Source organism: Leptonychotes weddellii, chromosome 14 (assembly GCF_054177405.1).
Source record: "Leptonychotes weddellii isolate Sample4059 chromosome 14, ASM5417740v2, whole genome shotgun sequence".
In the NCBI taxonomy this organism is placed as follows: domain Eukaryota; kingdom Metazoa; phylum Chordata; class Mammalia; order Carnivora; family Phocidae; genus Leptonychotes; species Leptonychotes weddellii.
In genome coordinates this window covers 80,713,239-80,726,728 of record NC_138382.1, presented here as the reverse complement: position 1 = coordinate 80,726,728, position 13,490 = coordinate 80,713,239, and the positions used below count along the sequence as shown (strand labels likewise).

The 13,490-nt window shown below is 42.2% G+C and overlaps 1 protein-coding gene across 6 annotated transcripts in view; it reads right to left on the bottom strand.

Moving 5' to 3' along the window:
- CACNA1B (calcium voltage-gated channel subunit alpha1 B) overlaps positions 1–13,490 on the bottom strand; it is a 185,180-nt gene that overhangs the window by 58,870 nt on the left and 112,820 nt on the right. For all 6 annotated transcript variants that reach the window (XR_014140250.1, XR_014140249.1, XM_081804041.1 and 3 more), the window contains one exon: positions 1,441–1,567. Coding sequence is in view for 4 of the 6 variants with exons in the window: in XM_081804041.1 (XP_081660167.1) it covers positions 1,441–1,567 (127 nt within the window). In the remaining 2 variants the exon portion in view is untranslated. The remainder of the gene's footprint in view (positions 1–1,440; positions 1,568–13,490) is intronic.

Sequence of the window (13,490 nt, the reverse complement as noted above, 5' to 3'; positions counted from 1 at the left end):
CTCTCCTCCTTCCTCCAGGACACTCCGTCTCTGCGTCTTTCCTTCTGCATCTCAGGACTGAGCATCTACCCTCAGCTCTACCCCTAGCCAGGTGAGTCCACCTGGCCATGAGACATCCACTAGCTGTCCCTGCTCTGCAGGGTCTGCACTCGCCTGCCCCCAGCTCAGCGGGGCCCCAGCTGTCATGCAGAAACTCTGGGTGTTATCCCTGACATCTCCTTCCCCTTCCACACCTAATTTATCAAGTTCCCTAGATTCTCTCCAAAATGTCTTCCCAAGCATTTCACTCCCAAACCTCCCCACATGACCACCATCATCAGACCTCGACCATCTCTTCCTGAAAACCATGACCACCTACTAAGCCCTGTGCAAGGACTCTGCTGAAGTACGGCCTGACAGTGCCCCCACTGACCCCCAGCTGCCTACAACCTCTCTGCTCCCTCCTTCACACGTCAGTGCTCACAGGCAAGGGCCACACTCCCTAGCGGAGCAGAGTAAGCTCCCAGGAAATGTGTGCTGAGTGAAAGCGTGAAGAGAGGGAGGGAGTGGAGGCTGGGTAGAGAGACTGCAGGCTTGGAGGGACGGGGACGCAGGGCACAGCCTGACTCCGTCGGATCTTGCTGCCCTCTGGCCCCCCTGCTCTACCACACTGGCCTCGATCCACACACTTTGCTCTATCTGTTGCCACTGCCAGGGATGGTCTCCCTCCCCTTCCTCACCAATCTCACCTCCCACTGACACCCAACCTGCCCTTCCCACCCTAACATCCGCACCCCTGGCAGCTTTGTGCTCCCTCTTAGTACTTCCCACCATGTGATGTCTTAGGCCCCTTACTTATTTGTCTGCTTTGCTGTCTGTCTCTCCTACTTGCCCAGAAGCTTATCAAGGACAGGGGTCCTTGTTTGTTCTGCTCCTTACTCTGTATTCCCAGCACCTAAAACGCTGTTAGTATGTAAGTACTGGGTGACCCAGTGCAGTAGATGGACTGATGCGTGGATGAGAAATGCTGGTGACTTCATGATGAACAGAGGGGAGAAAATGGGCAGACACATGAGTGAATGTGGTATACAGATGCATGCAGCGTGGACAGTGGGCATGACGGAAGGTGGACACACGAGGGACATAAACTGGGTGCGTGCGTGAGGCGATGAACAGTCGCTGCAGTGGGGGGTAGTGGCTCTGGGGCTGACTGGGTTCAGACCCCAGCTCTACCACTAGGGCTGACTGGCTGTGCGTCTGTGGACAGGCCATGGACCTTCCCCGTGGCTCTGTGTCCTCAGCTGTAGGGAGTGCTTGCAGATTGCTGTGATGATCAGGACATTAAAGTGCCCAGAATCAGTGCCTGCCAGGTCACGTCTAGCCTACGCTGCTACCGTGCACATGGACCACGGCCACAGACATGGGATAGGCACATGGCCTGGGCAGGCGAAGGAGACTCACAGGTTGGTGGGGCTTAAACAGAACATGGAGCTGTATGGGACGATGGGTCGCGGGCCACTCCTCATCACGTCATCAGCTTCCACCTCCTTCTTCCCCTCAGCTTGGCTTTCCAGGTCCATGTTACCACCTACAAGGACACAGGGCCACCAAGTTAGCCCGCATCACCCAGGTCTTACCCAAACAACAGACACAGTCCCAGCCCCAACCCCACTGGCCTTCAGGGACCCAGCCAGGGAAGGGCGTGTGGCTAAGAACAGAGCTTCACATGAGACTCCCTCCAATCGTGGACAGATCACGACCGAGGACTGAGCCAGCACTGGAGGCCCTTCCTCACCTCTCACTGCACAAGGGTCAGGGCAGGGGCAGCACCAGGCCCTGTGCGGCTGGCTGTGGGCCTCTGCCTCCACTAGGGGCCGCTGGTGTAGATGTTCTACTGACACCCAAGTGCCCCCCCGCCGCCGCCCCCCCCCGCCCCCGCCCCCTCCACCGCCGGCCCCAGAGACCAGGGCCAGCAGGCTCCCCCGCCTGGTTCAGGGATCAGTGCCTCCTTGAGAAAAGTCACCAATGCCCCACTGCTTCTGCAGGGATCGCGGGACCGCAGGACAGGGAGGAGCAGGGGCCAGCCCTGGACACTCTTCTGAACCTGAGAATCCAGGTGGACCCTGCCTGGGATTCTCTCCTTCAGGACCCTGGCAAAGGTCTGCAGAGCCAGGGCGGTGACCCAGGGAGAACTTCAGCAGAGCCCACATCTCGTATGGGCTCCTGCTCGGCTCCTCACTGCTCATTCCCCTGTCCCTAAGCCCCCACCCTTTGCTTTCCCACTAATCAAACTACCCAGGGTTAAGATGTCTTGTTAAGTAGATTCTCTTAGGTAGATTCTTGTTCTTGTTAAGTAGATTCTGGTGTCTGTGCGTAGTGTTTTTCTCACAGTGACTTTTCATTTCTCACTATCCCAAAGTATGTTTCCATTCTTGTGGGTTAACAGAGTTCCCGAGACCTCGGGGATGCCCGGGAACACAGGCCAGTGACTTGGAGCCAATGCCTACTACTGTACCTCATTTTTACTTCTTACAAGAAACATAAACGTAAAGAGGATGTTAAAAGGCAGAAGAAACGAGGGTAGTTATCCCCAGAGCCTGTGTGGCCGCCAATCCCAGAGAGGACAGCTAGCCTGAGAAGAAGCCCTGGGTGCACATGGAAGAGCTCATAGCAACAGCAGGAGCTCCCTGCTGATGGTGTCATTATATAATCTTCTCAGAGAGCAGTTTGGCAATAAAGTCCTAAAAAATTCTATTTATTGATTTAATCTGTAACCTGTATTCACAAAGGTGTTTGTTATAAGTTCCTCTACAATAACAAAAAAATTACAAAATGTACAATCATAGGAAAAAGACTAAGTATGCAATATTCACATGATTCACCATATTACAGATATTAAAAATGCCTACAAATAGTTTCAATGACAAAAGAAGCTTAGGATAAGTTAAAAAAAAAAAAAAGGCTGCATACTTGTACATCCCAGATGAGCTCAACTCCAAAACAATAATATATGTGGGGAGAGAAATAACACCAAAACAATAATAATAATTGTGGTGATCTCTCAATAGCTGACAGTAATTTTAATTCCCTTCACTATACTTTTAACACTGAAAAAATTTTCCATGATGAGCATGCATTATTTTTAAATTAAGAAACGTTTATTATTTTAAAACCACAGCTTTTCTTTTCAGACTCCTCCACAATAACAATAAGGCAGGACCAATATGGACTCAATGAAGAATTTTGCTGCTCAAAATAAGTGGAACAAAGATGTCAGAAACTGGATGGAAATACTCCTCCTGAAATAGACTTACAGCAACAACAAAAGTCATCAATTAAGTCAAAGCAGACCAAGAAAAACAGGAGAGGATCAAAATGGAACTACAGCAGACTAACTAAGTTCATTGTTAGAAGCAGGTTACTAAAAAAACAAACAAAAGACTTGACAGTAACAAAAATTAAATCATGAAACAGGACACTGCATCCAGCAAAATGGCCGGATACAGAGCAAGGATGAAGAGAACACTCACGAGAAACAACCACATGCTGGACGTGGTCCAAGCGCTTTTTGCCTCATAACAGCACTCACCAGCTTCTGCCATCACCTCTCTGTTCTAGATGAAGACCTGAGACATTACCTCGTGGGGAAACGATCTACCAAGGCCGGGATAGGGTCCTGAGCCTTGGGCTCACTACAAGGTAGGGAGCTACATGAGGGTTCCTACTAAGCTGCTCTCTTCAAAGAGAGCTAAAGTGAGCCCAGACTGGTAGTGCCCTGGGCTTCCGGGAAAGCAGATGGAATGACACAGCATCCCTCATCTGGTCCTACAGATTGGGCAGCCCATCTCAACTTGAAGAGAATTTCAGCCCTACAGACATCCATGCTACAGAAAGAATTTCTCTCCTATACATTCAGAAGAGCACTAGCTACATGCCACCCTTGAGAGAACTGAAAAAGCAGTCCATCAATTCATTTTCTATAGGGCTTCATTATCTCACAAAACCCCAGCCAAGAAATGGTGGATTAAGGTCAGTCATATATGAACTCAAAATAAAAAATACCACCAAACAGACCAGGAAGCAAGGTCACCATGAATGAAAGACAGCAGAAATAAGTAATTGGTTTACACCTCCCACAGACTTCAGATACAAGAATTAAAAAGAAAAAAATTTAGATGGAGAATATAAAGTAGCTAAGTGTAAATATGTAAATCAATAAAAAATTAATCTTAAAGAAATGAACGAACAATAGAAGTCTATAAAATTAACCCAGCATTTCCATGACCTGTGACAGAGAAACTTAAAATGGACTCATCCTCCCACTGAAAACAACCATAAAAACTGAACAAAATATATAATGTAAGTGTTTAAAGGCACAACAAGTCACAATCCTTGGAGGAAGGGAAGCACAGAGGTGACCCCATATTCCCCCAAGATCTTCCCCTAAGGCCATGTACCTATTTGTAGTGCAAGGAAACAGAACCCAGTAGAAAGCAACACTCTTACAGGGAGGAAGAGAAAAAGACTGGAGTTTGGGAACGACAAAGTGTCTGGGAATGAGGGGCAAAATCTCAGAGTGAAGTGCAGGGGAGACGTGAGTCACTCCACCAGCCCCAGTTAATCCCGCCCGCCCCCCCAACTGCTGCATATGTGCAAGAGGAGTCTGGCCTCCACTGGAGGAAAACGCCCTGAAGGAAGCTCTTGTCAAAGAAGAGGGCAAGGCTGAAGGCTTGATGCCAGATGTCAATGCCAACAGAGATTTAATTCTGCTGGCACTCAATTTTATTAGGGTTGTTCCTGTTTGTGTTAGTGTTCTAGTTACAGAGTTGCACAGATGTGGAATCACAATGTCATTCCTATGCTTTTTTCTTCTTTGCTTCTTTACCCTACTATAAGGCCTATTATTTCCAGGGCATGGCATTTTCAGGAATGCACACATCATGTTGTAGCAGGAATGTCTGTAGTTAAGAAAGACAGAAAATGATATTAATCAGAAACTCAAGAAATAATAAGTGTTGGGGAGGATGTGGAGAGAAAGGAACCCTCTTGCACTGTTGGTAGGAATGCAAACTGGTGCAGCCACTGTGGAAAACAGTATGGAGTTTCCGCAAAAAAATTAAAAATAGAATTACCACATGATCCAGTGATTCCACTACTGAGTATTTACCCAAAGAATAGGAAAACACTAATCAAAAAGATACATGCACCACTGTGTTTACTGCAGCATTATTTACAATAGCCAAAATATGGAAGCAACACAAGTATGCAGTGATAGATGAATGGATAAAGAAGATGTGATATATATATATATATATATATATATATATACACACAATAGAATATTACTCAGTATTAAAAAGAATGAAATCTTGCCATTTGCAACAATATGGATGGATATAGAGAGTATTATGCTAAGTGAAATAAGTAAATCCAAGAAAGACAAATACCACATGATTTCATTCATATGTAGAATTTAAGAAACAAAACATTTGAACAAATTAAAAAGAGACAAACAAAAAAACAGACACTTATATACAGAGAAGAAACTGCTGGTTGCCAAAGGGGAGGTAGGTGGGGGAACGTGTGAAATAGGTGAAGGCGATCAAGAGTCCACTTATCATGAGGAGCACTGAGTGATGTATAGAATTGCTGAATCAGGGCCACCTGGGTGGCTCAGTCAGTGAAGCGTCTGCCTTCGGCTCAGGTCATGATCTCAGGGTCCTGGGATCAAGCCCCACATCGGGCTCCCTGCTCAGCAGGGAGTCTGCTTCTCTCTCTCCCTCTGCCTCTACCCACCCCTGCTCATGCTCTCTCTCTTTCCTCTCAAATAAATAAAAAGAGAAATCTTTAAAAAAAAAAAGAATTGCTGAATCACTATATTGTACACCTGAAACTAATATAACACTGCATGTTAATTATACTGCAATGAAAAAAGAAATAAAATGATATAAAAAAAGATCTAACATGCAATATAAAAAGGAAAGCCAAGAAACTGATAAATCTAAATAAACATGATCTCTATAAAGTCAAAACAATAGGGGCGCCTGGGTGGCTCAGTTGGTTAGACGACTGCCTTCGGCTCAGGTCATGATCCTGGAGTCCCGGGATCGAGTCCCGCATCGGGCTCCCTGCTCGGCGGGGAGTCTGCTTCTCCCTCTGACCCTCCCCCATCTCATGCTCTCTCTCTCTCGCTCTCTCATTCTCTCTCTCAAATAAATAAATAAAATCTTTAAAAAAAAAAGTCAAAACAATAATAATAACTACTTTGTAAGGTTAGAAAAGGGACTACAATGCTGTCCTACGAAGGAAGTTGGGAGAAATGTGATTGCAACAGGTGCATAGCCTTGCTCAAAGGGGAACTTAGAGTAAAAAATAACTACAGACTTTGTTACGCATGCACAATAGCCATTACAAGGGTAACCACTAAAAAAAATAAAACAGAAATAGAGTTCATAGCTTTTAAACTAGTAGAGGGAAAAATGTGATACGTAAGCAAATAAACAACCAATTATTCAATATTTCTAAAAGGAAGCAAAGAAGAAAAAAGCATAGGAAAAATGGAAAAAATGTCACAACCTAAAATGGATGAAGCAGTAAAAAGGTAAAATAAAACAGATGAAGCAAGTCCAAGTAAACTAATACAATAAATACAAGTCCACTCAACCTGGTTGTTAGCTGACATAGATTATTCAGCTGGATTTTTAAAACATACAGTTATCTGCAGTTTCCAAGAGACATGCCTAAAATATAAGGCCACATAAAGGTTGCAAGTCAAATGATGGAAAAAGATACAGCTGCCAAATGTTTCTTTTTTTAAAAAAAAAAGAAGAAGTTCAGTACTCTATCCGCATCAGAAAAATACGCTTTAAGAAAAAATCATTATTAGAGTGACAGAGGGTCAGTACAAGAGGACAAGAGGCTCAGACCTTGTGAGACGTAAGGGTTCACACACATATAAAAAACCCCAAATACAGAAATCAATATACATCTTCATAGAAGTTTTGGGTTTTTTAATGAAGAAATAAAACAAAAATCCCCACAAAAGAGGTTCAGAAACATAGAGCTACTATTGTATAAACATATACAGCAGTACTTGGTCATCTGTTAAGACTGTTTTCTATAATGAGCTGCATGTTTCAAACTATTCGAAGAACTGACAAATCTAAAAAAAGAAAGATTTCAATGCACCTCACTCAATTATCAATGGCTCAGTCAGTCAAAATATTAGTGAATATACAGCATACTTAGCAATACAACTAAAAACTTGATTTAGCAAATATAAAAAGACCAGTGATTAACTGAACATAATAAAAAAATAAATAAAATTTTTTAAAAAGGCCAGTGTTCCCCAAATTAGAGAAAACATATTCCTCTTTTCTTTTTCAAAGATGTATTTATTTATTTGAGAGAGAGAGAAAGCATGAGTGAGAGGGGCAAATGGAGAGGGAAAGAGAATCTCAAGCAGACTCCACACCAAGTGCAGAATCTGACATGGGGCTTGATCTCACACCTCTGAGATCACAACCTGAGCTGAAATGAAGAGTTGGAAGCTTAACTGATTGCACCACTCAGGTACCCCAAAAACATATTCCTCTTAAGCACATGTGGAAACATTTACAAAAGTTGACCATGTGCCAAGCCATAAAGAAATTACAAATATATCTCAAAGGAAACCATCATACAGGTCATGTTCTCTAACCACAGTGCAATTAAGTTAGAAATTAAGGCAGTAATCCGAAACAAAAAGATTAATTAAGATTTAAATTTTTTGATTGGAAATTAAAAAACAGACTTTAAAGAGTTCGGGGCGCCTGGGTGGCTCAGTCATTAAGCGTCTGCCTTCGGCTCAGGTCATGATCCCAGGGTCCTGGGATCGAGTCCCACATCAGGCTCCCTGCTCCGCGGGAGGCCTGCTTCTCCCTCTCCCACTCCCGCTGCTTGTGTTCCCTCTCTCGCTGTCAAAAAATAAAATCTTTAGAAAAAAAAAAAAAAAGGAGTTAATCGGTCAAAAATTATGTATTTATAGGCAGTATAACTGTGTCTACATAGAAAACAAAATAATCTACAGAGAAATTATTTAGGGTAACAAGAAAGTTTACTTGGCAACTCTGACTGCAAACAAACCCAACATACTTAAAAATATAATTTTTTAAACAATATCATTTAAAAAACAGAACAAGCAACATAACAAAGACAAAAAAAGGAATTTTAGGGCAGTGAAACTACTCTCTTTGATACTATAAAGGTAGATGTATGTCATTATTATATTTGTCCAAACCCTTACAACATAAAACACCAAGAGTGAACTCCAATATAATCTATGAACTTTGGGTGTAGGCTCATTGACTGTAACAAATATATCACTTTAGTGGGGGGGTTGCTTATAGCAAGGGAGGTTGTATATGTGCATGGGCAGTGAGTATATAGCAAATCTATACTTTCTGCTTAATTTTACTGTGAACCCAAAACTGCTCTTAAAAAAACCCAAAAAGATAAACTGTTTGTATAAGGGGAAAGAGATATAAATACAAAATCAAAGAAGATAAAAATCCTATAATCTTACATTTGAATGACAAATGCCAAAAGAATACATGATATATTCTTCTCTTTAAAAAAGAAAAAAAGTACAACATCCATTCATGTTGTCCATCCCTCAACAAAGTAGGTTTTAGAGGGAACATACCTCAACATAATAAAGGCCTTGTATGAAAAACCCACAGCTAACATCATATTCAATGGGGAAAGCTGAGAGCTATTCCCCTAAGATCAGGAACAAGACAAGATGTCCACTCTCACCACTTTTATTCAACACAGTACTGGAAGTCCTAGCCACAGCAATCAGACAAGAAAAAGAAATAAAAGGCATCCAAATGGGTAACAAAGGAGTAAAACTTTCACTATTTGCAGATGACATGATACCCTAAAGAGAAAACCCCAAAGACTCCACCAAAAAACTATTAGAACTGATAAATGAATTCAGTAAAGTTGCAGGATACAAAATCCACATACAGAAATCTGTTGCATTTCTATACAGTACTAATGAAATATCAGAAAGAGAAATTAAGAAACTAATCTCATTTACAATTGCACCAAAAGTAATAAAATAAACTTAACCAAAGAGGAAAGACCTGTACTCTGAAAACTATAAAACACTAATGAAAGGAATCTAAGATGACATAAATAAATGGAGGGATATTCCATGCTCACGGATTGGAAGAACAAATACTGCTAAAATGTCCATATTACCCAAAGCAATCTCCAGATTTAATGCAATCTCTATCAAAATACAAACAGCATTTTTCACAGAATTAGAACAAATAATCCTAAAATTTGTATGGAACTAAAAAAGTCCTGAATAGCCAAAGCAACCTTGAAAAAGAAGGACGAAGCTGGAGGTATTACAATCCCAGATTTCAAGATATACTACAAAGCTATAGTATCAAAATAGTATGGTATTGCCACAAAAACAGACACAAAAATTAAAAGAACAAAACAGAAAACCCCAAAATAAACCCATGTTTATATGGTCAATTAATCTATGACAAAGGAGGCAAGACTATGCAATGGAAAAAAATCTCTTCGACAAATGGTGTTGGGGTGTCTGCCTTTGGCTCAGGTTATGATCCTGGGGTCCTGGGATGGAGCCCCATGTTGGCATTCCTGCTCAGTGTGGAGCCTACTTCTCCTTCTCCCTCTACTCCTCCCCCCTGCTTGCTCTCTCTCTCCTGCTCTCTCTCTCTCTCAAAATAAATAAAAATTTTTTTAAAATGGTATTGGGTAAATTGGACAGCTACATGCAAAAGAATGAACCTGGACCATTATCTTACACCATACACAAAAATAAACTCAAAGTGGATTAAAAGACCTAAATGTGAGGCCTGAAACCATAAAAATCCTAAAAGAGAGAAAAGGCAGTAATTTCTCTGATATCGGCTATAGCAACATTTTTCTAGATAAGTCTCCTGAGGCAAGGGAAACAAAAGCAATATTAAACTACTGGGACTTCATCACAATAAAAAGCTTTTGAACAGTGAAGGAAACATTCAACAACAACAAAAAAGGACAACCTACTGAATGGGAAAAGATATTTGCAAATGACATACCCAATAAAGGGCTAGTATCCAAAATATATAAAGAACTTATACAAGTCAACACCAAAAAAACCCAAATAATCCAAATAAAAAATGGGCAGAAGACATGAACATTTTCCCAAAGAAGACATACAGATGGCCAACGGACACACGAAAAGATGCTCAACATCACTAATCATCAGGGAAATGGAAGTCAAAACCGTGATGAGATATTACCTCACACCTGTCAGAACGGCTAAAATCAAAAACACACAAACAAGTGTTGACAGGATGTAGAGAGAAAGGAACACTTGTGCACTATTGGATGCATGCAAACTGGTGCAGCTGCTGTGGAACCATATGGAGATTAACCAAAAAGTTAAAAATAGAATTACCACGTGATCCAGCCATTGCACCAAAGAATACAAAAACACTAACTCAAAAAGATACATGCAGGGGCGCCTGGGTGGCTCAGTCAGTTAAGTGTCCAACTCTTGATTTCGACTCAGGTCATGATCTCAGGGTGGTGAGATCGAGCCCTGCGTCAGGCTCCACACTCAGCAGGGAGTCTGCTTGAGATTCTCTCTCTCCCTCTGCCCCTCCTCACCACCACACGCATGCTCTCTCTCTCTCAAATAAAAAATAAATAAATCTTAAAAAAAAAAGATACATGCACCCCTATGTTTATTGCAGCATTATTTACAATAGCCGAACTATGGAAGCAGCCCAAGTGTCTATCAATAGATGAATGAATAAAGAAGATGTGATATATGGGATCACAATGGAATATTTCTCAGCCATAAAACAAAGAAATCTTGCCATTTAAACACCAGAGATGGATCTAGAGAGTATAATACTAAGTGAAATAAGTCAGAGGAAAACAAATACCACAGGATTTCACCCATATGTGGAAGTGAATAAACAAAACAACAACAACAAAAAAAAACATGCAAAGAAAAAAAGAGACAGACTCTTCACTATAAAGAAAAAACTGGTGGTTACCACAGGGGAGGTGGGGTTGGGGATGGGTGACACAGGTGAGGGGATTAAGAGGACACTTACCATGATGAGCACTGAGTAATGCACAGAATTGTTGAATCACTATATTGCATACTTGAAGCTAATATAACACTGTACATTAATTATACTGGAATTTTTTTTTTAAAGATTTTATTTATTTGACAGAGAGAGATACAGTGAGAGGAGGAACACAAGCAGGGGGAGCGGGAGAGGGAGAGCAGGCTTCCTGCAGAGCAAGGAGCCCGATGCGGGGCTCAATCCCAGGACCCCAGGACCATGACCTGAGCCGAAGGCAGACGCTTAACAACTGAGCCACCCAGGTGCCCTTAATTATACTGGAATTTAAATAAGTTGGAAGCTTGGGGCGCCTGGGTGGCTCAGTTGGTTAAGCGACTGCCTTCAGCTCAGGTCATGATCTCAGGGTCCTGGGACTGAGCCCCGCATCGGGTTCCCTGCTCAGAGGGGAGCCTGCTTCTCCCTCTGCCTGCTATTCCACCTGCTTGTGCTCTCTCTCTTTCTCTGTCAAATAAAAAAAAAAATCTTTAAAAAAAAAAGTAAGACTTAAAAACTTAAAAAAAAGTTGGAAGCAATAAAAACTCAGTAGCAACAACCACATTGCTAAATAAACACCATTTCTCATCAAAGGAGCCACAGTATCTCAGATCAGGTTCTACAGAAGCAGACCATAAGATGAGGGGCCATGTGCAAGTGAGTGATTACTACCAGAATAAACTGGAAGGAAGTGAGGAAAACATAACAGGAAAGAGAAAACAGCCAAGCAAGAGTGCAACAGCAGGGTCAGGCTGCTCCCACAGGGACTCTGGGGTCTGAGTTAAACCTCAAAGTTATCCCAACCTGAAGCCACAGGGCTGGGCTTTCCTACTCTTTACACCACTCCTTCATTAGCTCTGGTCACCTGGGAGATGTATGTCCACTTCCTGTCCCCTCCCTTGGTGGTCAATGGCAGTCCTCCAGGAGGAGCTGAAGGCGAGACCACTGAAGTAAGAGGATGGAAATGTGTAGGAACAGCCAGTGTCCAGTACACAGGTCTTCTTGGAGAGATGGTGGACTCCATGTCTGGGGCAGAAAAGGTACATAATAATCCTGGAACACTTTGTTGTAGATGAAAACCAGAAAGCTATCAAAGACAACTTAGGCATGTGAGGTAAAAAAAAAAAAAAAAAAGCCAACTGTAAGGGGCTCCCACTGGTGAAAGATGGGACAATCTGAGCACCAAAAGTAATAGTGAGTTCCAAGAACTAAAGCACACCAAACACATTAAAATAAAAAAAGCTCATACTGATAATTCTCATAAATCTCTAATTGGCCATATTTGGAGTTTCTGGGCACCAATGCACTATTGTAAAGATCCATACATAGGGGCACCTGGGTGGCTCAGTTGGTTAAGCATCTGACTCTTTTTTTTTTTTTTTTTAAGATTTTATTTATTTATTTGACAGAGAGAGACACAGCGAGAGGGAACACGAGCAGGGGGAGCGGGAGATGGAGAAGCAGGCTTCCCGATGAGCAGGGAGCCTGATGCGGGGCTCGATCCCAGGACCCTGGATCATGACCATAGCCGAAGGCAGATGCTTAACGACTGAGCCACCCAGGCGCCCCAAGCATCTGATTCTTGATCTCAGCTCAGGTCTTGATCTCAGGGTCGTGAGTTCAAGCCCGCCACCTCAAATAAATAAAATCTTCAAAAATATATAAATAAATAAATACCCATACATAAAGGGACAGAATTAAGTATGTATCTTGCTTAATACAAATACAAACTATATTCCAAATAGTTGATGAGGTAAGTTCTTCCTTATAGAAAAGGTAAAAATAATAAATGCATAAAGAATGACAGAATCATAAATTCACCATTGGGTGACACGTAATGAAATAACAGACCTGAGTAACAAACATCAGTGTCTACTAAGACCTTCAGGGAAAAGCCTGGTAGAGAAACCACTGTAACAATAACCAGAAGGAAAACACTATGACACTAGATACTATGTATCTCCTGCTGTAAGGCAACGGAAGTGTAGGCCACCTATGAAGCTTCCCCAAAAGAGGTTAATTTGATTCCAATCAAGTCTCTAGATCTGCAGTTTACAAACAAGGGCAATTTTGCCTCCCAGGGACATTTGGTAACCTCTGGAGACATGTTCTACTTGTCCCAATCAGAGGGTGCTGCTGGCATCTGGAGGGTGAAGGCCAGAGATCCTGATGAACACCCTAAAAACCACAGGACTACCACCAACAATAAAACAAGGTTCAGAAGATCTGCCTTAGATCTAATTTCCATTTAACAGGAGATACTGAGGATAGAGGAATGTATTAAATGACACCATGATGCAATCAATCAAATGCAGAACGTGGGAAATCCTCCAGGACAAATGACATAGCTTCTTCAACAAAAAAATGGTA